We start from the raw sequence: 24,216 nt of genomic DNA on the forward strand, positions 1-24,216 counted from the left end.
CAGTAGGGTGAGTACAAACAAGAAGAGCAGAAGTGGCAGCGTCAGAAAGAGGAGAAAATGAACACGGAGTGTGAAGGGGAAATTTGAGGAGACCGGGAAAGTGGGGTAACAGGAGTATTAAAGGAGGAATTGGAGAGTAGCGACTTTGGATGTGAAGTAATTCGCAAAGTCGGCGGAAGAGAGAGAATAGAAGGATCTGGAGGTTTTGGAGACAGAATAGTGTGAAGAAGTTGAAAAAGATGAGGATAAGGAGATGGAATTCCAAAAAGTACAAATGTCTTTTTTTTTTTTTTTTTTTTGCAGCAAGTAGAGTAGAGTCATAAAAGTAATGTGGGGAGGAGAGCGTAAAGAAATCTGAAGAACGAGGAGACTTTTTCCAGTGCCGTTCAGCTTTACATGGACGCAACGGAGAGAAGCAAGGTTAAGGGAGAGCTAAGAGGTTGGGGAGTGGGTGAGAAAGGATGAGCAGGATAGACAGAATCAAGTACACACAGTAAAGTAGAATGCAAAGTATTTGTAGCATCAGAAGAAAAAGCTAAATTAGATGGAAGAGAAGAATTTAACAAAGGAAGAAATGAAATCAAGTGAAAGGAGCAGATGTTGCAGCAAGTGAAGGTAGGTGTAGAAGGAGATGGGGAGGGGAGTGGGAGAAGAACGTGAAAAGGAGAGTAGAAAATAGAAGAGTGTAGGGGATAAGCGGACACAGGTTCTGAAGAAGAAAGTGATGAAAAAGTGAGATCAAGCCAGGAACCAGATTGATGTGAAGGAGGTGACAGAAAGATGTAAGTGATATGAGTCAATTCGTGAAATCTATGAAGAATACATTGAGGTGGTAGTGAGAGGGAGATTAAAATCTCCCAGAAGAAAGAAGGGTGAATTAGAAGGAATAATAGATAAAAGAAGCTCAATCATGTCAGTAGTCGAGCCCGATGTCCGATAATTACAAGTGAAACAGGAGAAGGATTGGAGAAAGAAGAAAAATTATACTCCAAAGAAGTGAAAATCGGGAGGCCAGTAGGCGGGGGTAGAAGAGTCCAAGAAGAAATAAAAGGAATCCAGTACCTCCACCACATCCCAGACGGGTGAGGACTGTGGGAGAAATGGTTAGAGGATGTATGAAATGATGCCAGGATAAAGGAATTATCTGGAGTAATGCAAGTTTCAGTGTGACAAAGGAAGTGTAAATGATAACGGAAAAACATATTAAGAATAGTGTGATTTATTGCAAACTGATCGTGCATTAAGAAGACCACAGTTTATCTGCAGGTAAGGCGTTTGAGGTAATAGGAGGAAATCAGAGGATAGAGCAATCACGGCCGCAAATAGATAATTGTTGAGGAAAAGAGCTGCAGGATACCCTAGATGGAATAGGGGTAGGTATGAAATGAAATATAAAGTAGGGTACATGACAGTGTGGTGCATAATCTGGCCCAAACGGACAAACTAGTAGAGGCAATGCCCTTAAATGAGTCTCTTTGATGAAGGCGCCCATGATCGAGACACTCTAGTTAGGTGAATAAATAGGACCACGATAGGCACGTGATCCTTCACGTGACCTCCCCGCCAGCCGGACAGGCTGGAAGAGGATGGTGGGCAACAGGGGCCCGGCAGGTCAGACAAGGCAGGAAGAGGCAGGAAAAGACTCCTGATAGCGGTGAAGAGCCGGGAAGATGAATGGAGCCATGTCCACCTCCTTCACCCTAAGGCAGCAGCGCAGTCTGCGGGTAGAGTCTCAAGCATCCTTATTAGTTTTACTTGTGTTCAGAAAGAGAAATATTCTTATTTACAGGTTCTCTAGTAGACAAGGCAAGATGGCACCCCTATTTAAAAGAGGGGTCGAGGATTAAAGTCTCAGTGAGTGTCATTTGATTCAATTCATAGCCATATCACTCCTTCCTTAAGTGGGACGCCTGCTTTTCAAATTTCTACCCTTAATTGAATATTTATTCTTTAAAGTCCAATACATTACACCAAGTTAAATTGAACCAAATTGTAACTTTTTTTTAAGAGAGGGGAGAAGAAAGCTAAATCCTCATTAATGGCCCCCTTCAGGAACACAACAAAATTGTTAGGGTGTTTTACAAAAGTTTATTTCTGTGACAGAACTTAGGAAATTCCACCACCTTGGGTGAACAGGGTTACACTTCTTACCTGAACCACACAAGGGTTTGTTTGAATAACAAGCAGCCAGGCTTAGTCTAAGGATGGTGGAGGGTTGTAGGGAGGTACAAATACACTTAGTCCAAGAAAACACTAATACACTTGGACGTTATATAAAATAGGTAATTATATACATCTATGGCACACTGTTGTAACTTTCAAGTCAAGTAAGTACCATAACACAGTAAAACAACAGAGGAACACTTGAAATAATCTTAGGATATTAAACCACAGATGTACTTCCATTGGAATAGCTGTTTCAGTAACAAAACATAGTAAATCCATCTGAAACATACATACAAACATTTCCAAACTCTCATAACTTTTAGTAACTTTATTCCAGCCTGTCTCAAAGAGTCCAACCCTATTTTATGAGAGTCTCGCAATGTTCAGAGGGGACACTGGGCTGCCAGTGACCAGGGGTTGAGCAGGAAAGGTGGGAAAACAGAGTACAGGGGTCCAACAGGATCTCTTCTTGGTTTGCAAGTAGATACTAGTTAGGATTCACAGACCAAGGAAATCAGGATGGTTCCTTGAAAGTTTGCCCCAGGACCAATGTCCTAAGGCAGGATAAGAGTACAATGGGTTGTCCACCCCAATGTAACTATGGGGACCTGCAGGGTTGCAAGATACAAGCCTACCTGAAACACCCAGGGTCATAGGATCAAGCAAGCACACTCCATCCAGGTAAATTGTACCAGGAGCAGGCCAGTACCTTCAATTGAAGAAGCAGTTGCTGCTGGACGGTTCTAGCGGTGAGGCAACAGCAGACCTAGTCACAGGTTTCTCTCTCGGCAACAGACAGATGAAAGGGACTTCGGTAGAACTGGCGGCAGCTCTCATGCAGATGGATGCCCAGCAAAGGATCTTCGCGGGTCTGGCTTGTTGGTGCCTTTTACAGGCTCGGCTGAAGGACGATTGTTGTGGATGTAGACTCTTCTCCTTTTCTTGGCCCTCGTCTCTGGTGAGGGTACTTTGGGGAGATGGCTCAAGTCACTGCAGGCTCGGAAGAATGCCCACAAAGTTCCAAGCAAAACCCCGCTTCGGTGCAGGATGCACAGCGATGCAGCACAGAACCCCTGGTATTGGTAAATTGCAGGCCATGCAGGTCGCAGCTCTCCCAGGGATGGCGCAAATTGTAGTTTGTCTTGGGACTGATTATTAGACCCATCAGTCCATGCTAGGAAGTCTTCTTCGGGCCTTCCCCTGTCGCTTGGAAGTCTACGTTGGGACTGCAGCGTTCACTCAATGGGCTCTGGTTGTTGTTGGAAGTTGCTGGTGACTTCCTCCTTCATCCTCCTCTTCGGATACTTCTGTTGCAGTGGTCGATCATGGGTGTCAGCTCCAGGACCTCGAATTTATCCAGGAACACTGGCTGAGTCCACCATTCATGTCCCATGCACCATTCAAACTTGGGGAAGGCTGTCCAATGGGGACATCCAGCCTTCCAGTCTCAACTGGTCTCCCTCAGCCACACTGCAGGACAAAGGACAGGGGAGCTTTGGTCGACTTCCCCCACTTCCCGCCCTGCCAGTCACTCAAAGGAGCTTTGTAGGCTTTCCAAGGGAAACCCTATGAAGACAAAGAGGGACAGATGCCCCCCCCCCCCCCCAGCACAGTAGAAGAAGGCAACAGTAGGGACCAAGTCATCGAGTTCAGGACTTAGTAAAGTAAAACCCCACCATTTTGGCTAAATAGTGTGCCTTGGGACCTTTACCGTAGCTTCGATGACACCCTGCGACAAAAGTCCATAACAAGGTGTGTAGTAGGTGCACTGCCACCGGCCTCAACAGATGGACGTGCAACCAAAAAGTTACTGGAGGGTCGAGAAAAGAAATGCATTGGATCCCCTCAACACTCAACATAAGGTGGGATTGGCCGATCTTGTAAAGGAAAATACAGGTAGGTAAGAAAACATACCCCTCCCTTGATAACTGTGAGTTAATGAAGGAAAAATAAAGAAACCATAAAGGAGAAGCTCTAGGTGCTTCCAACAGCACTGTGCAGAGGGTGCTGTGTGCTTTAGATGCCTTACAATTGGAGGAAAGCATGACTCAAACAATGAATACCATGAAGAGGGTAAAAAGGGTTAAAATGCTCAGAGTAAAAGGAGTGTGGACAAATGTTCCCACTCAGTCAAAAATGCAGGAGACCGCAAAAAGTGTGGAGAGAATTTCACACAAAAAGGGGAATCTACTCTAACAAAAATGATTACACAAAGTTCCCCCGTGCCACGCCATTGTAGCAAAACTCTCAAATGTGCTTTGGTTGGTGCTCCTAAAAGTGAGGCTCTTACCGCTTCTTGCACTTATTCTCACCAGATGAAGACATGCCTGCACACTAGGCACAAAGCTCAGATCTGCCAGGCAATGTTCTCCATGGCACTGCCCTCCGTGACATTAACCCTGTCTCCCACTTTCCCCGGAATGGCTCCAGGGATTGGCCTAGCTATTTATTTTGTGGGTAGGGCCTGTGATAAATCATAGCTGATCATCGCAAAAACCCTGGCTGAGGACCCTTCTCATGTGGCCAGGGAAAGACAGACGCTTCCTGACCCTGGGGGTAGTGTTCTGCGTGAGGATTGCATCTGTATGTGGGGGGGGGGGGGGTTTAGGCGGGCTCGGGTCTGGGGAATTGGGAGAACCCTCTAACTTCCCTTGTGATTCCACGGTCTTAAGGACTAATTGTAACCTCTAACAGAAAACGGAACTAGAACATTAGGGACTTCAAGTCCCATAATGCTCCAGGTACTGGGATGAGGAAGAGCAGGTCTGAGGTGCAGAACCGTGATGTGCAGACTAGTGGTTCTAATGACCTTCACCTGAGTGGGACTTTTGAATATTTAAAGTCCCTCGGGTGCAGGCCATTAGGAGAAGTGGACAGCAGCAGTGTGAGAAGCAGAAAGAAGATGGCGGGACGACCGCTGTGATTTCAGCAAAGTGCAGTGCTGAGAGAGTCGTAGAAGCTGAGAGTTTAAACTGCAGAGGGCACGCAGTGGGAAGTGGTGCACTTGCTGATTGTTCCATGGTAGAGGGGGGTGCCTAGCGTCTTACTGCGGTGGTAGGTGTTCAACGGAGCATGCAAGGAAAGTGACAAGCTCCTGTTGTAATAAGCGCTGACTGTGGGAGTATGACCGAAGCTAATACCCCAGACCCAACGTGAGAAGAGAAGACTTGAGCAACAGTGGGTCGAGCAAAAGCACAAGGAAAGACCGATGAGTTGGCTTCATTAGGTGACCGCCGGGCGCTCTGCACTACACCGCTGGCTGTTACTGGTCGTTATGAATACTGAATTAATCAATTAAAGTATTTGTGGTCTAATCTACACCTTGAAGAAATTGTAACAACTATTGCCAAAGTAAAGAAGGAACTGTATTAAACCCAGATTAGAACCATCATTGCCCAAGTCAAGAGGGGTAATATTGGAACACAATAACAACCAGCATTACCAAAGCCAAAAGAAGGCAGTTATAAGAAAAGGGGAAATCCTTTTCCTAAGGAGAGAGATGTGAATAAGAGACATTATCAGTAGTTATCTGGTATGGTAGTAGAAAACCAAAGGTGGCAGGAGAGAAGCTCTCCTTGTAGAAAACCTCAAGCGGGAGATGATCCTAACCTTCTATACCATTGCCAAACACACCAGTGGAACAAACCGCATCAGTTTGTATCGTATCCTTCTTATGAAAGAAGTTGTACATTTCAATGTTGGTGAAAATCAGACTTTCTTTAAAGTTCGCAGTAAACCTCACCCGAGTGCTTGATTTGTTTTCCTCGCAGACGAGTATACCAGGAAAGGGACTGTTAGTGGTTAGTCGTGGCAGGTTAGTGGACCAGGAAGAAAATATTCAAGTACTGCTTTGTGCAAGGTGGTTGTGGAAGAAAGTGGCAAGGCCACTAATGTGTTTGATGAACTATGGTAAAAGCATCCTGACGAAAACATTGTTGTTTATAAAGAAGAAAGGTGAAGTTGTATTTTCGAAAGAGGAAAGTTATATTGAAATATTCAGTAGACGTGTGAAGACAAATACTTTTTGCTTTGACAAAAAAGAGCTTCTGGAAAACTTTATCTTGAAAAGTGATGAACCTTGTCTGACAGTGGTACAATCCAAGTGAAGCAAGGAGGGGTCTGGGAAACTCTCTGCCAGCACGAACACAGCCCATTGACTTGTTCTTGGGTGGATGGCCCCTGGGAGAGTCTCAACCAAGTCTTTAGCTCACTGTTCTTTTCACAGAGAAGACATTTCCCTGCATATCGGTCTTTGTCCTGCCCAGGGGCAGTCCAGCACCGAAATGCTAGGCAATTCTCTTCTGAACAAGAGTACCACAGCAAACCCATACACGTGTTTCAGCCTTGTTGGGCATCATCAGTGAGGTGAAGCTGCGCCTCTCTAAGAACAGTGAGCAGGACAAAGACTGATATGCAGGGAAATTTCTTCTCTGTGAAAGGGACAGTGAGCTAAAGACTTGGTAGAGTCTCTCCCAGGGATTATTCACGCAAGAACAAGTCATTGGGCTGTGTTCGTGCTGGTAGAGAGATTCCCAGACTCTCAAACCCCCTTGTTTTGCATAAATTAACTTTGGGTTTCACCGTAAGTTAACAGGGCGATCCAGACGTGGACCCCTTGCTCACTGTTCTTAGAGAGGCACAGCTTCACCTCACTGATGATGCCCAACAAGGCTGAAACATGTGTATGGGGTTGCTGTGGTACTCTTGTTCAGAGGAGAATTTCCTAGTATTTCAGTGCTGGACTGTCCCTGGGCAGGACAAAGACTGATATGCAGGGAAATGTATTCTCTGTGAAAGGGACAATGAGCTAAAGACTTGGAGTCTCTCCCAGGGGTTATTCACCTAAGAACAGGTCATTGGGCTGTGTTCGTGCTGGTAGAGAGATTCCCAGATCCTCCCCCTTGTTTTACAATCCAAGTGCCAAGTGAGAAACTCATGGAGTGAAGAAACTTTGTGTTGAAAGCAAAATTTAGCTATTGAGAGGAACTTTGTATTGTCTTTGTAGCAGAACTGGATTATTGCAAAACACGTTATTGACTGGAACTTTGAGTTGGAAAATCCTGCTTTCATTCTGGGAACAGGAACCGACCCTGGTTACAAAGAATATATGGTTATAAAGTTTATGTATGAATCCAACCATTATTCTGTTGGGTTGGAACAGCCATATAATACCTATATGATTTTGTTGTATTTATAAGTGTTTTGTTGTATGTATAGGTTTGAGGAACAGATATCTTTTGTTACTAGAGTGTTTTCCGTTAGTCTTAGTTTCATGGGCAGGGAAATCCTCATTCAGTTACGGAAAGCGAGGCGTTTATCACACCCATATAATTTAATAAAATGGCTACTTGTGAAACACCTTCATCAACTTGTCTGCCTTGCATTTCTGACCCCTCACAGTACCAATATGTCCCTTCATGAGCAGGACTCGGTCACTGGGTGGAAACGTCTGCACTTCTAGCTACAGTGTTGGTGGTCCTCTGTGCCCTTCTGAGGAAGACAGTCATCTCTGATATAAGCTTGTGGTGGATGGAACTTGTCATACATATCCTGGTGCCAGCGTCTCAGGTGGTTCAGGAGAACCATGTTAGCCAGAGATGTTTCCTCTCCTAAAGGTCTATGTCCCTGGCACAAAGAGCAGTACACAGATTCAGCCTCTTCTGCTGAAACCCCATCAGGCACCTTAAAGTAATTCCAGATAAAGCACACAGTGCCCAAAGAAAAAATAAATCCTGCCGTATCCCTCAGTGTCTTTCTCCAACTCCTGGTGTGGATCAGCACTGCCTCGCTTTCCTGCAGCCAAACTCAACCCACAAAGTAAACAGGAAGTTGCTGGTTCTTTATATAGGCTCCCAAACATGTTTTCTATCTAAAGAACTTGCCCGAATTGAACTGAAAATACCCCAATCCGATGTCACTGACGTTCTTGGCTGAATCCTCGCACAGTGCCCGAATCCATGGACGGGCTTCACAATCTCATCTGGACTCGCAGGCGAAATTCGGACGTTGCATTTCTTCGGTGGGCCCCTCTGGATTCACCTAAATCTTACGATTGAGCCTGTGGGGATTCACCATGGAGTGGAGGGAGTGGTTTGGGGAGATTCACCCCGGCTTAGTTATGAGGAAACAGCGGTGGGAAAACTGTGCAATTTGCAGGTTAGACCAAGCTCGGTTGCATCAAGAGAGCAAAGAACAAACTTTGCGCACAAAAGGGGGAGTTGGTGGAACCACTTAAAATTGTTTAGCTGCTTAGATCCAAATGGTGACATTCGGGCTTGAGCCTGGCCTCATGAGATTCCTCCTGACACACAAATTGAAAACTGTAACCTAATTTTTTGTTCACTACATATGAGCCCTTCACTTTAAATGTGTTCTAAATGTCCTATTGCTCCTGTTACACATTTCAAAACACGTGTTCATGTCTCTTAGGTATGTTTCTGTGCCAAAAGTTGTTCTAGTTGGTCAAATGTAGGTTCCCTTGTCAAGCTAGCCAGCCTCTTTTAGTCTATAAGAAGTAGCACAGTAGCTACCAGCAGTTTTGATCCCTGTTCTCTAGCAAGACCACACAGAGCAACAGAGGTATGAATCCGCGCTTAGAAACTGAATTCAGCTATTAAGTGCGTTATAAAAAACAAATTAAATTCCCCCAAATACTTCCGACCTATGTGGGCAATTTCCCGATAGTAGAAGCATTGCTCCTTGTGATGAATCGATGGAATGTGAAGGGAGAGAAAATGATAGGCCAAGAGGGAGTGGGAAGGCAGGAAAAGAAGGATCTGTAAAAGAGCTTTGCTCCGAAAATCAATTTCAGTAAATTGTTCCTCATGTTTGTCTGAGCTAGCCGTTTGAAGCATGTGCAGTTGAATAAGGTTTCCTAAATGGCCCTTCCTAGAAAGATCTCTCCATACCAGTTCTTTACCCAGTCACTGTTTGTAAATCCAGGAGAGGAAGGACCACTGTTGTTCAACTGTTTAATAGTGCGATCTCTGATCTCTCGAGGTCATCAATCTGAACAGACAATAAATGGCACTGCAGTTTAGTACTTACCACTGTCCATCACCATGTAAGTTGGAATTGAGGCTGTCCTACTGTGCAAGCTTGGGTGTGGCAAGCTTAAGACTCTCTAGAAGCTGAACCATGCATTTGGTTGGATCGCACTAGAAATAGTCCGTACAAAGGAATGGGAACCAGCATTACGAAATATCAACATTGAGTCTTGTACTTGGGAGCAACTGTTGTGATACTGGTGGGCAAGTGAAGTTTCACTGGAGGGGTTACATGTCTGTCTTCTGTGTTTTCTTCTTGCAGTTCACCAATGGCCTTTGCTCTGAACACCTACATGACCTATGTCGGTATCAGAACGAGAGATGCCCGTCCTGCAAGCACCTCAGAGAAGTCTCCCGCATTTCCGGACAAAGACAAATGGCTTCCATTTTTCCCTAAAGCGAAGAAGGTGAGGCTGTGCATTTTGACCCCTTCTTTTGCTCCTATTTCAGCCTCTCCATTGCTCACTATACCAATTTCTGGGGTTCATTCAGGTGCAAAGTTTTAAACCTTAAAACAAGTGTGGCAGCTGCTGTTCCTCGCAGTACTGCTCATTAATATATTTTCTGAATGTGTGTAGTGATACTCTGGAAGTAAGTTGTCTTTATAAATATGAACTTGTTTTTGATGTGGTGATACAGAAAGCGTGTACACATGCAAGTAAGGCAAATGTTATTTTAGTCATTTTTAATGTGCACATCACTGATAAGGAGACGTGTACACAGGCAGTTAAACAAATGTTAAGTTAATAAGGGTTTATAATGCTCTCATCACCGCCATAGTGGTCTTAGACCCCAAGATGTGGCTGAGTAGTGATATATTTATCCCCACCGAGGGGAAAAGAAAAGCCGGAGTAGAGTAGAGTGGAGGGGTGGGGTCGTTGGTGACAGTATCTGGGAAGCGGGAATAGCCTAGAAACAAACAGCAGTTAAGGTGCAAGGGTATTGAAGGGAAAGGTGCATGGTTGTAGAGGTGCATGTGTAATTATTGGAAGTGGATCAAACAAACAGTGATTGGGAAAAGAGGGACTGAAACCTGCCTGCAATATGCTGAGGTGGCAGTTGCTAGCACATTGAGTGGTGCTAGAATCAGGAAATGCGTTGTTGTGTCTCAGACTCGAGATGTGCATCAGCATGCCCTTGAAGTATGGAGGTTTCTGATGCTTGTTAATCTGCTTAGAATCACATGCTGTGCATGTGGTCTGACATCCAGTGGTAACCGCAGAGTATTGCAAACCAGGAAGGATACATCTAGGGTTGCCTAGCCAACTGACAAATGTGGCAGAACAAATAGTTTGCTGTTTAAATGTCAACGCAGCGAACACCAGGCGAAGAAGAATGTGGAAGAAGGGATTATTTTGATCCTCCAGCACCATACCTGCTTGGCCATTTCATAAGGGGTGAGGCTGAGTGATCAATATTGGGTTATGCCAAATATAGGGCTCGAATTGAGAGTAGGCTATCACATCATACTCACATCACATAAATCCTGAACTCCCCGCGCAGGCTGTGTTCTTTGGCATGGGAGAAAGCTACCTCAATCTCATAATACAGAGGGACAAAATCAGTGTGTCTACATTTACTTTGAGCCTCATTTAGAGGTTGGCAGAGTGCAAAATCTGCCGAAAGAAACAGGCCTATTTAAAGTTCGCATTACATGGAAATTCCGCTGACAGAAAATCTGGCCATCTTCATTGGCATGCATGGAGACCAACAGATTCCGGTCTAAAGCCAGTGCAATGCTAACTTTAAATAGGCTTGTACAATTGTCAAAGGATACAGGCATGAAAAGATGCTTACGGTATAACTGAGGTAATGGAATATAACAAAGGCAGCACTGGGCATTAATGGAAGTGCTGGTGTGCAATTGGTCGATTCCCGAAAAATTGGTAAGAAGTACATGTTAGGTGAGATTCTGATCTTTATGAAAATTCTTCCTGACCTGTGTCAACTCCAGAACATTTTGCTTGGACTTGGTAATTATTTTACCTTGTCCCTCGGTGAGTGGGAATCTTTTTCCCCCCTCTCACCTAGTCTTTTACTCTGTTTATGGGTGACCTTTTTATGTCTCTCCATAATGTGTGATTGGAGTTATAATTCCCTATAACTTTGGACTGACTGCAATATATTATAGCAGCAGACAAAATTTTAAATGCAGTAGTTTCCTTTTAATTCTACATTATTTCTTGGGTGAGCTACTGTTCCCAAGAAGTAAAGTGGGATTCACATCCCCTCTACATTGATTTCAGTGAGCCAGCACACCCCACCTTATGTGGAGTGCTGGGGGATACAATGTATCCCCTTTCTTACTTAACCGGTAACATTTTTGTTACAATTGCAAGTTTACTTGAATGGCTGGTGGCAGCGGTTTTACCTTAGTGACGTTTTTGTCTGATTACTCACAGGCTGTTGAATCAGCCTCGGTAATGCACAGAAGTGCAACCATTCTTCTAGAATGGTGGCCTCCTTCTTTTTTGCCATTTCTCGTTTGCTTGTTGTTTCTGAGGTCTTCCCCTGCCATTCTATGCAGGAATGACCTCGGTGGAAGGTTTGACTTTGGCGGGAATCTTTTGTATTCTCTGCAGAGGCTCCATAGTGTCTGAGAAGGCAGGAAGCGAGGGAGGAGTCCAAAACTCTGCAGCCCTTTGTCTTTCACCTTGCCTGAAAGGAACCATGCCCCACTGGGGGGGTTGAGGGGTGGGCTGGCTGTCCTGATCGGACAACCAGACAGCCTCTTTCTGTAAACCGCAGGGAGAGTTTTCACAGAAGTTGTGTTGTATTTCTTGTTAAGTACTCTGATCCTGGAAGCTGCTGACAAGTCGCCCACTGGAGCTCAAACCTCTGGGCCATCGCGTACGCTTTCGCCTCATGAAAGGCCTCCGAAACCGGACTCCAAGGTGGGTTCAGGCATGACGCTCAAAAAGGCTCTCCTTTCGTGCACCAAGGATCAGGCGGCGAAAGGCACATCAGCATCTCCCCAACAAACACCAAAAATGCAGGAATTAATCAAAAAACACATTGGTGCTACACTGTTAAAAGCAAAGACACCAAAAAAATTGAAAATCCTTGACACCTTTGTTCTCCAAAAGCACTTGCATTCCTCCTCCCCTGTAGACGCACTCTAAGGGGCTATGCATCACAAGAACCAGACTCACTCCCAAGCCACCCCTACCATGCCAGCTTCCCACCTTGGTGTGACTATACTCCTGAACAATTTAATACAATTTTTAAAAGAATATCATGTTTTGTGGACTTTATGGACAGTCATCCAGAGGAACTAGTGTCCCTTAGAGATGCCTCACAGCCAGGGTCCTCAACACAACCCCCTGCCAAAAAACCTAGTCTTAAGCCACAGCGTAGCACCTCTGCTCTAGGTCCCCCGGCTCGACCTACCAAGAACCCTCTCAGGAAACGTTCAATGAGGATCTCACAGGGTCTTAAGACCATGGCTCTCAAGGATCAATACTATGACGGCTACAGTGATGATATCTACGTCATCCAGTCACTAGACCACCATGACCAGCCGGTAGCAGATTCTCCCATTGATAATCAACTACGATATAATGAACTGCTGCTGAAGGCAGCAAAACATTTTAACATTGACACTCAAGAGGGGCACAAGTCGACAAGGACTTTGTGGAGGCTATTCTGGGAGACAGAAATTCTGCCACTCATTTTATTCTGCTTTTACACTCTGTTCAAAGACGTACAGCCATTCCTACTTGCGCCTAGTCTGACAAGGGCAGTTAATCCCAGAATAGAGAAACTATTCAGGCCATCACCCACTGTCCCTCTGTATATTGGGGGTCCGCTAAAACCAGATTCACTATTGGTCATCACTACCAGAAAGAGGGCAGGCACTCCCCTGGCATCGGCTGATGGTCCCGCCTGACGAGGGAAGCAAGAAAATCTATACTTTTGGGAGAAAGGTTGCCTCCTCAGTGGCATTCCAAGCCAGAATCCCTAACAACACTAAACTTTTAGCTAGTAACGGATGCCACAAATGGGATGACCTGGAACATCAAATTAAAGCTGTCCCCAGAACCCCTAAAGTCACAATTAAGTACTATTGCAGAGGGCAAACAGGTATCAAACTGCATCCTCAAAAATAATCTTGATGCAGCAGACCATGCAGGACGCATCATCGCAGAAGGCACACTCATCAAGTGCCACACCTGGCTCAGACAGTCTGGTTTTAAGTTGGAGACTCGGGCCACCCTCCTTAACATGCTGGTGGAGCCTAATGTACCTTTCAGTAAAGCTGTCGAAAGCCCCCTCAAAAGTTCTAAGCAGGAATATGACACTCTTAAATCCCTTGGCCAGTTGACAAGCACGCCCTTCATACAACGGGGCTCATCAAACTCGTTTTGGGGTCAGGTTGATCAACGCTCTTCTGGCTATACACGAGCGGACAGTCTTCATCTTGGGGTCCATCGCAAGGACAAACTTCCTCTTACAGTTTTCAAAGAGGAAATTAAAGGGCCCGAGGAATAGGCAGAATCTCACCTGGGAGAGGCTCCACCCCTCCCAAACAAGGATGCACCGCTGCATGTCCCCTCCCATGCCACTCACGTAGGAGACCGAATTTCACACTTCACTCACGCATGGGAGGGGACAACGTCAGACAAGTGGGTGTTGTCCACCGTGCCAGGCGGGTATTGCATCGAACCGTTAGAAAAACCACTCAACCGCCTGCCAAAATAGAGGAAAATGATGTCAGAAGAAAAGCACATACTGTTGGAAGAAGTAAAGCCCCTGCTGGAGAAGGGCGCCACAGCGATCGTCCCAGCAAATCAGGCAAACAAGGGTATTTATTCAACGTACTTACTTGTGCCAAAGAAAGACCTTGGCTGCGCCCAGTACTAGATCTGCGCCCTGCAAACAAATATTTCAAACCCCAAATGTTTTGCATGACAACGTGCCAAGAAGTAATCCCCTTCCTAAAGTGGGGTGACTACATGGATATGTTGGATATGAAAGATGCATACTTTCATATTTCAATGCTCCCTGCGCACAGAAAATCTCTGCGTTTCAAGATAGCGGGAGTTAACTACCAGTTCAAGGTATTCCCCTTCGGCATCGTCTCAGCGCCAAGAGTATTCACAAAGGTGCTCGCAGTAGTGGCAGCACACCTACGCAGAAAGTCAATCCCAGTATACCCTTATCTGGACGACTGGCTAATCATTGGGGAATCTCCTCAGATTTGTAAACAAAAGACAATAGACCTTCTTTTCAATCCGGGCTTCTCCATCAACGAAAAGAAATCAATCTTAGCCCCCAGCCAAATAAAACAATTTCAAGGGGCTATTCTAAAGAGAAGAGGAGCAGGGTTTCCCTTCAAATGAGAGAGTACAAAACATGCTGTTGCAAGTACCTCACTCCAAAACTGTTGGCCAGATAACTGTACGCAAAGCAATGCACTTGCTCGGGATGATGGCCTCATGCATTCACTTGGTTCCACATTCCCGCCCAATGCAGGAATAGTTTGCGAAACAATGGTCTCAGGCAAGCGGTCGGTGGGACGATCTAGTGGTTGTTCCCCTTACCTGCTACAGGCTCTTCACGGTTGGTCCAGGTACAACCTGCTAAAAGGAAAAACCTTCCGCGTTCCACCAGCACAATCGATCCTAACTACAGACTCCTCACCTGCCGGATGGAGGGGGCCTCACTTCCTTCAACACACAGCCCATAGCCAGTGGGCACGTGCGACAGCCCAAAGACAGATCAACTTCCTTGAACTTTTGGCAGTCCTCCATGCTCTACATGCCTTTCAGCAACATCTTACAGGTCAAATAGTGCAAGTCCTTAGAGACGGCACCACTGCCATGTTCTACATTAACAAGCAGGAAGGCACAACCTCTGTCTGTCCAAGCTATCCCAAAAAATATGGAATTGGGCACTCAAGCGGAACCTGTTCCTAACCTCTCAACATGTTCCAGGGGAACTCAAAATTCTCTGGCAGACACTGTACGCAGATACCTTTTACCAGAAGAACACAAGTGGCAACTCAACGGAGATATCCTAGACGGAATATTCTCAAAATAGGGTCACCACCCACTAGACTTGTTTGCCATAACCCTGAACACGCAATGCCCAGACTTTGCTTCCAGGTTCCCCAACCAGGGTTCAAGGGGAACGTCATGTGGATGAACTGGTCAGGGAAACTTGCTTACGCTTTCCCCCTGACATCACTCCTGAGCAAAATAGTGCACAAGATGCACCAGGAATAAGTGACTCTAATCCTGGTTGCTCCTATGTGGGCGATGCATCCTGTTTTCCACATCTGCTCAAACTGGCGATGTGTGACCCAATCAAGCTCCCGTGCCCATACAAAATGCTAATGCAACACAAGGGAGCATCTCTCCATCCGCGCCCTCAATGTATGAACTTGGTAGCATGGCTCCTGAACTCATAGAATTTGGCTACTTGATTCTTCCACAAAGATGTATGGCTATCCTAAAGGAGTCAATAAAACCTAACACCAGACACTGCTATTTCAACAAGTGGAAGAGATTTGTGATATGGTGCACGTCACAAGCACTAAACCCAACACAATGTTCCCCAGCTAACGTTCTCCATTACATGCTTTACCAACTAGACTCAAGTCTAATTTACAACTCCATCAAAGTGCATCTGGCGGCCTTGTCAGCTTACACCACTTCACAAAACAGTGTCCTGGTGGAAAGTTCATGTCATTAAAGCATTCATGGAAGGGGTAAAGTGGCTATACCCCCGAATTTCCAACCCTCCTCCAGGTTGGGATCTTCATCTTGTGCTCTCCAAGCTCATGGGTCCACCCTTTGAGCCTATGCACAAGGCCAGCCACTGCCTTCCTTCTAGCCATCACCTCTATAAAACAAGTCAGTGAGCTACAAGATGTCTGTACAAGACCCTTTCGTCATACTACACAAGCACAAGGTTGTCCTCTGAACACATCCTAGGTTTTCATCTGTTCATTTCAAAGTTTCATGTTAATCCATATAACTTCCTACATTCTTTCAAAATCCATTTAACTTTGCCGAAAGAAGCCTCCATACACTTCATGTACGGAGGGCTGTCCTGTACTATGTGAACAAAACTAAACCTCTCAGGAAAACAGATCCTCTTTGTTTCCATAGCACCTGGGAGTGAGGGCGATCCCATATCAAAAAACGCCATCTCCAGATGGAAAGTCAAGTGCATACAGGTCTGCTATTCCCTATTCAAAAGAGTCTTAACTTTCACTCCCAGGGCTCACTCTACCAGAGGTAAAGGAGCTACCTAAGCTTTCATTGCAAAAATCCCTCTATATGCCATTTTCAAAGCTGCTACATGGAGTTCCATCGATACGTTCACACAGCATTATTGCATTGACACTCACTCTAAGCAGAATCACAGGTGGGACAATCGGTTAAAAAACATCTATTTGCTGATGTACCTTCACATCCCACCTCCTTCTCCAGATACTGCTCGCTAATCTATGCAGAGCATGTGATCTAAGCAGATCCACAAGCTCCAGAAGGGGTACATTACTCACCATAATCACATTTCTGGTGCTTGTATCTGCTTCGGTTCACATGCACCCTCCCTTCCTCCCCTTGGAGTAGAAGGTGCATAGATGTGTTCTGGGTTATCACTGTTTCTGCTTTATCACAACTGTACTTGTGGTACACTTTTTGCAACCTTATGTCAGAAACAGAGTCTGAGGGACCTCGACACGTGAAGGACCAATGGTACAGTACACGTCACACTAGGGATAGCATTACTAACATGCCCTGTCGACGTCCGTTTTCGAGTTTAGAAAACCAATCTTGCAATACTCTGCGATTACCACTAGATGTCGGACTATGCAGAGCATGTGAATTCAAGCAGATACAAGCACCAGAAATAAGATTACGGTGAATCATGTATCCTATATATTTATTTATTTCTGAGGCTTGTGGATCTGCTTGGAGTCAAATACTTTGCATAGGCCGACATCTAGTGGTTGGTGCAAAGTATTACATGATTTATTTTCGATTTCGAAAAGGGATGTTGAGTGGGTGTTTATCCCTACTTTGATGTGTACTGTACCCATGATCCCTCACGCATCGAGGTCCCCAGATTGTTTAGTTTGTCTTATGGGGTTGGCTGGAGTTAGTTGAAGTCGTACCTTTGTTCATGATCAAGCGTACATTTAACAAATATATATTTGGAGATATTTTTCTCAACCTTTATTGCCAATACCTCTCGACTCAGCACGACGACTGTAGGATCGACCATCATACACTACATATATCGACTTTGGAAATCGATGTTTGACAGACACAGCTACAGGCTTCGACTTCACAGTAGGGAGATTGGGGGAAAACGCACTTTAGTGTTAAGGAGAATGCCTCCTTAGATTACCCCATTAACATTATAATCTTGCTCTCCGCCAGCTTTCGACATCGAGAATACGCCCTTTAAATTCTGCCCCATGTGGAACAAAATGTTTCTGTGGAAAGACTTGCATGGTCTGCAAACACGGTCTTCCAACGGACCACTGGGAAAACAAATTCCAGTCATGTAGGTTTTTAAGCCAAAAACACTTAGATTGCACTGCGAAAGCCGCGCAGCGGTTCGACCTCCAATCTGGCGCATCGACGGAATACCCCGCCGGAGCAGAGGAATCCGAACCAGAACAGGGTAGCCCCGTTTTAGAATCGGAAGCTGAAGAGATTTCGGATCGGAAAATGGAGGATTCCCGTGGGCCAGTCAGCTCCAAACGGCAAGCGTCACGCTCTGCTATGGAGGATATCCCTGATGAAAAGACTGAATGCATTATATCAAAAGAGCGTTTTGGCGTTTTCCGCAGTAACGATGAGCAAATCTAAACACATTGTGAGTGCAAAACACATTTTGCCCTCAAGAACACTTTCAATACTTTTGGCGAAAGTTTCAAAATCCTTGGCGGAGCTGGCAACCTCAGCACCTACCTGGTCGGTCAGGCAAAGGACACCAGCTCCTAGTACTTCTCACTTGACGCATGGTTAAAAGCTTACCTCCACCGCACCAAAGGATACTATAAATTAACCAAAACCGCATGCACAGAAAACTACCATTTTGACACATTTTGAAAAAAAGAAAACCACACATGTTGAAGCCAGCTTCTCTTTTTCGGACATTCTTAAAAAGAAGAAACAGACTTGAGAACAAATAAAAGTACAAGCAAATGTTTTTCCACCTCATCCCTAAATTCATCAGGGAATGGACCAAACACGTGAGGTCACGATGAAAAATAAATGGCTTCATTCATGCAGTTTATAGAGAAACACCCACTCAGCAGGTCCAACAAGTGGAGGTACCTTCCAAATAATGAAGGACTGGTCCCCCTGTTCCTTATGAATAGCCAGTGGAGGAGGAATACTTGAAGACAACACAGGTACAGACCGTAAAGACCTTCCTGTGCCCTCTCTCGACATTGATGAACCCATGATCCCATTTCCACATTGCTCATCAATGACAATGTACTGAATAATGATCTGCTTAAAAAAGCAGCCCATTACTTCAAAATTGATAGACCTGAATCTGAGGAAGACACTGATTTTGTAGACAACATTAATTAGAAAAAATAAGTTAGCCAATACATCCCTTTTACTTAAATCTGTCAAGAGAAGACTAGAACCCTCCCGAACAACTCCAGTGTTAACAAAACTAGTTAACCAACAAATGGAAAAAAGGTTCAAACCACCCACTACCAACCCATTTTTGCCCAGGGGACACATGAAGACAGATTCCTTGGTCGTATCTACAACACGCAAAAACGTGGGTAGCCCATTGGCAACTTCAGAGGGCCCTCCCGACATGGAAAGCAAGAAGATCTATGCCCTAAGTAAAAATGTGCCAACAACTGTGGCATATCAAAAGCACATTGCCAACAATACAGCCTTGATGGCTAGTTTCAACAGAGCCCAATGGGACCATGTAGAAGAAATAACTACCAATTTCCATGATCCCCTAAAAACAGATGTAATGAAAGCTTTATCAGAAGGGAAACAAACTGCTAATGCGGTTCCAAAAAAACACTAGACACAGCGGATACTGCTGGGAGAATCATTGTTGAGGGAACCTTAATATAACATATGCTTGGCTCAGAAACTCAGGCTTCAAGGCAGAAACTCAGGCTACTTTATTAAATATGCCAATAGAAAAAGAGGTACTATTTGGTAGAGCAGTCAACCGGGCCCTAGAAACTGCTGAAAAGGACCATGAACATTGAACCAGATTTCAAACTGCCCTTTTCAGCAGAGGGGAGCACAGTCAAACTGGCTGAGATTTCATGGCCAAAGCTACTCAAGGTCTACAGCGCAGACATCTTGCTCTGCAGGTGTAGGCTCTTCCTCCTGGGTTGGAAACCAGGGACAATTGTCTTCCTCTCAGTCCTAGTTTCCAAGACAGTTTAGAAGAGGACGGGGTAGAGGTAGAGGTCAAACTGCAAGAGGTTCACCTGCTGCTGCAAAGTAATTACTCTGGTCCAGGTCCCGTCACATATCACCCCAGTACGGGGGTCGCATAACCTTATTCGCCCACGTATGGGAGGGAATCGCCTCAGACAAGTAGGTGCTGTTAACAGTAAGAATTGGGTATTGCATACTTTCAAGAACAACCGGCCGATCACCCGCCAAGACCGAGAAGAATACTAGTAGAATAGCTACAGATTCTACAAGACGAAATACAAATACTGCTCCAGAAGGGAGCCATAGAACCCGTTCCACCAGCACAGGTGAACAAGGGTATTTATTCTGTGTAAATATCTTTGTTTTTTTTTTTATAACACGCTTAACACTGGAGACCAGTCTTGAAGCGTTCAAAGCCCTCAGGGGAAAGGAAATCTACAATTGGCTGTATGCTGTCCGTTTATGTACATACATCTATTCCACGTGACATACTTTCTTCTCTGCCTTGGAAATGCAGGTTTGCTGAGGAAAGCTCGCCTAAGATACAAATATAGGACTATGTTGCTAACGAACAGTCTGAATATCATTCTTAAAAACGGTTTGTATACAAGTTAATTGAGCTGATCTTTAGGCGTGGGGCCTTCAGTGGACTTGGTTGTCATGGTTTTCCCCAACAGTGTTAGGGAGAATTCTCTGTTAAGGCTAATTTCCCAAACCTAGTGAGTCCCCCAGCAGCTTTGCTAGATTTTTGGGGGTTTATTTTTTTCTCCTGCTAAGAGTGAGACTCTTTTTCTCCCACTCTTGGACATGATTTGAGATATCCTTTGACTTTGTAATGTGTTTTATGGGCTATGGGCTCCTTTACTCCATAGGGTTTCATGTGTTTTTGGTAAGTGTGTTACACGGCACCCTCCGTGCAGTAACACAGGGGTGTCATAGTGACCCCCAAACATAGACTCCATACCCTGGGACTGACTACTGTCTCCCAGGGCATGTAAAGTCACCATTGACTTTACTAGTCTTAAATTGTGAACAGAACCAGTACAAACCATCATATTGTGGAAGTAGGGGTAATTAGATTACCCCTGGCTCTGTTTTTCGAGGGGGCACTGTGCAGTCCCCCCTCGTCGAGTTTCTGGCTGGTGGCAGTGGTTATCACGCGAAATATTCCCCCGGAATATTTCCTATGGGATTTTCCTATTCATTTTAAACGCACCACTTTTTTGGTGCAATGTTAAAGATACCGCCGGGTTATTTATTTAATATTTATTAAAGGGGGTGCCAAGCACCCCGGCGGCCAGATAGCCATGCTTCACCACTACCGCAAATAAAAGGGTAGTACCTTTTAACCGGGAAACTCTGCGGCTGGTTTCTTCCCTGGCAGTGCAACGACCTCCAGCTTTCCTCCACATCGAGATCTTCTCGTCGCCTGGGCGAAGCACCTGCTGCCAGGAACAACTGCCCCCGCTGGAGCTTCCTCACCATTTCAGGTTCTGTGGCCCGCCTGGTCTCCCTTGCAACAGACTGTTCAAGGTGTCCCGTAAATCCTTGACTCTCTATCCTGGGGTGACTTGGGACCTGCTAACTAACTTTTCATGAACTGATCCAACCCTTTTTGAACTATCTGCAAAGACTTTTTAAAGTACTATTCAACTGTGTGATCTTGGACACATTCTGCCTTGCTCTCTCCAAGAGTGGGCCTGGCCTATGAACTTTCTTGCTCTAACAGTAAACTCTGCCTTTCTGACTTGCTGTGGTTCTTTTTAAAGTGTTGGTATTGTGTACTTTCCTAATTCTGCCTTTTTCACTCCCTTTTTAATCAACTTATTGGAGTGCCATTTTAGGTTAAGCGCTCACCTCTGTCTGCAAATAAGTGGTGTTTTAACTAAGACTTGTTCAATAAGTAATCAGGGATGTACATATAGTGATAGTGACAGTGTTTGAACTTGCTTGCCATATTAGTCTTAGTGTATTTTACAAGTGTGTTGTTAAATAAATAATTATATACCTTTATACCCAAGCTCTGGTCAGTGTTTGCTTGTGCTACTGTATCTCTGTACCTATTGTGTATACTCTATATACTGTCTAACTCTTCTTGAGAGAAGTCTGGCTGCTCAGCCACAGCTACCAGGTAAATCTGGGTGGTACAGACTGCTACCAATTGGGTTTACTGCCAACACCTGTAGTCCTAAGCCTTTTGCAGTGGTCCCTAAGGGAACTGCACTGGTTTCTGCCTAACACAGCACATCAAATCTTGTACCCTCTTTATCATTAACAGACCAGCAACGCGAAGAAGGACAAGGAGTCGGTGGAGGATAAAAGGCGAAATCCCATTCTGAAATACATCGGCAAGCCCAAGAGTGGATCCCAGAGCAGTAAGTGTCTTAACATAGAATCCATAGTGGGTGAATAGGGGGCATTAATGCAGTCATCAGAGCTGACCCTGATCTTTTTCACAAATGCGTATTACATTTGAATTCTGAACACCATTCATCATGTTTTCCCACCCACTTTCCATCCTGCTAGCACAGAAGCCTACATTTGGCATAAGGGCAGCTACCATTAATTTTCATTAAATATTACGATAACCTTCTTTGTTACAGGATTTCTTAGTCATTGAGAAGCAAAGTGATATGTTTATATTATTGGATTGCATGAGCGATGCTCCTTTTTAGTTATCAGCCTTTATTCCTGGGTTATATTTTGAATGATGCACAGGAAAACTGATGTTCATAGAATGGGTTGCAGCGGCGCATTGTTTGTTTCCTGAATTGTGAAAAGATCAAGACCATAGCCAAACTGCGCCCTACAAGAGCACAGTGTGAAATCTGTAGTTGTGTTCTCTGAGGTCACACTTCATTCTCTATGGTACCAGCATTTGCCACTATAACCAAAACGAATACAGAAAATGTTTTCTGCATCCTTGCTAAGGTTAGGAATTCCACCTGGGTTCAAAATCCCTTAGTTATAGGGATATCTGCCTAATCCTAGGCAAGCAGGCAATCCTTGAACCATACTAATGGTAGCTGTGGTCAAGCTGTCAATGCCTACGTTTAGGCAGGGTAAAGGGTGCACCAGAATACTGGTAAAAAAAATATCACTTTTAATATGGGAATAGCAACACAGGTATTATGAAGATATACTTTATAGCTCTTATTAGGTTAGATATTAATGCAGGGTAGTAGTTCGTTCTCAAAGTCTCTAGGTTTGTTCTTAGGTCTTGACCTTACTAAGGCCATCATCAAAGTCAAACAGATCTTGGAGCAACACATTTGACAGTTCATACCACACGGGGATACTAAAGGACTTTTATTGACTCACCTAGGAATCAATCTCTCATAGGAGGAAGAGGCAGGCCGATTCCTAATTGCTGCAGCAGGATACTGGTGCTGATTCTCTGCCATCCCCAATGGTAGATATGGATTCCAAAGCTAAAGATGAAACCTTTGCTTTGGGATTCCTTGGGTACCTTTCCAAAGTCAATCTGTTTTTGGACCCTCACAATTTAATATTCTCGGAAATGTCCAACCGCTGACAGCTAGCACTTTGGTCTTAAATTCATTTTCTTAGTTGAACCCTGGAACCTGGAATCTGAGGCCACAGAGGGATGGTGAAAGCTGCTGCTGTGAAAGCCAATGCCTACTGCTGTAGGGTGAGCAAGAGCCTTCCAAAGTGGTTCATTCCCTTAAGCGGGTGAGCACAGCCAGTTTACAGTCATACACCTTGTCGGACATCCTACTGGTGTGTGTAGAAGCTGTGGGCCTGCAGCTGGTCTGCAACCTATGCACTAGGGACTCCTTCCATCTGGACATCATGCAGCCTACAGTGCTTTGCAACCTCTTTTAAGAACTCTGACATTATGGCTCTGCTGCTGGAGCTGAAGTCCTTTGCCCTCCAAAATTGCTTGCAGACGTACTGTCATGGGTGTTGAAGCAGAGCTCCTTTCATTGTTTTAAATCCTAGGTCCACCTCCAATTCGGTATCCTAAGCCGTGAGACCAGCCGAGACCGGAACAGGCACCACACCGAACACAAACCTGACACTGAAACATACCTCTACACCTGTGGCCATTGGACCCCAATCACTGCAACCAACAGTGAGAGCAGTGGTCTACATTGTCCGAGGCTTACCTGGAGGCATTGGGACTTGGTTGCATATTGTGCAAAATGCAGTACGGTATAAAGTCCTCTCCTGCTGCCATACTTGTGTTACCTTTTAATGGTGAAACAGGGTACAGGAATCTCGCCTGAAATCTCATCTCCCAGGATTGGTGTCTGTTTTCTTTCGCCAAGGACAACTTTTAGGTACCATCTTACAAATTGTCAGTTTCTTCAGCATGGGGTCTGGCATGTATTCACATGCTCATGAATATTCCCTGTCGTCCGGCCTGGAATCCTCAGTAAAAGAAAAAACTGTTTCACTTTCACTTACAAACTGTCTTTCTCCTATTCACCAATCACTGAGCTGTGGGTCATACTGGCCCCAGCCAATGACTGCCCACTCCCTAAGCCACTCTTCTGGCAGCCATCTTCAGATTTATACCGCACGTTCAGGTGTTGGGAGTCCTCGTGTTTCGCTCGGAGACCTTTTATATGTTTTCGTGCTTTTCT

At 45.0% G+C, this 24,216-nt stretch overlaps 1 protein-coding gene across 3 annotated transcripts in view; it reads left to right on the forward strand.

Moving 5' to 3' along the window:
• Positions 1-24,216, forward strand: part of ARHGEF11 (Rho guanine nucleotide exchange factor 11) — a 1,841,770-nt gene that overhangs the window by 1,090,206 nt on the left and 727,348 nt on the right. For all 3 annotated transcript variants that reach the window (XM_069604553.1, XM_069604546.1, XM_069604551.1), the window contains exons 19-20: positions 9,475-9,619; positions 21,885-21,981. In XM_069604553.1, the coding sequence (XP_069460654.1) occupies positions 9,475-9,619; positions 21,885-21,981 (242 nt within the window). The remainder of the gene's footprint in view (positions 1-9,474; positions 9,620-21,884; positions 21,982-24,216) is intronic.

Source organism: Ambystoma mexicanum, chromosome 1p (genome assembly GCF_040938575.1).
Source record: "Ambystoma mexicanum isolate Mex_15411 chromosome 1p, UKY_AmexF1_1, whole genome shotgun sequence".
Classification (NCBI taxonomy): Eukaryota; Metazoa; Chordata; class Amphibia; order Caudata; family Ambystomatidae; genus Ambystoma; species Ambystoma mexicanum.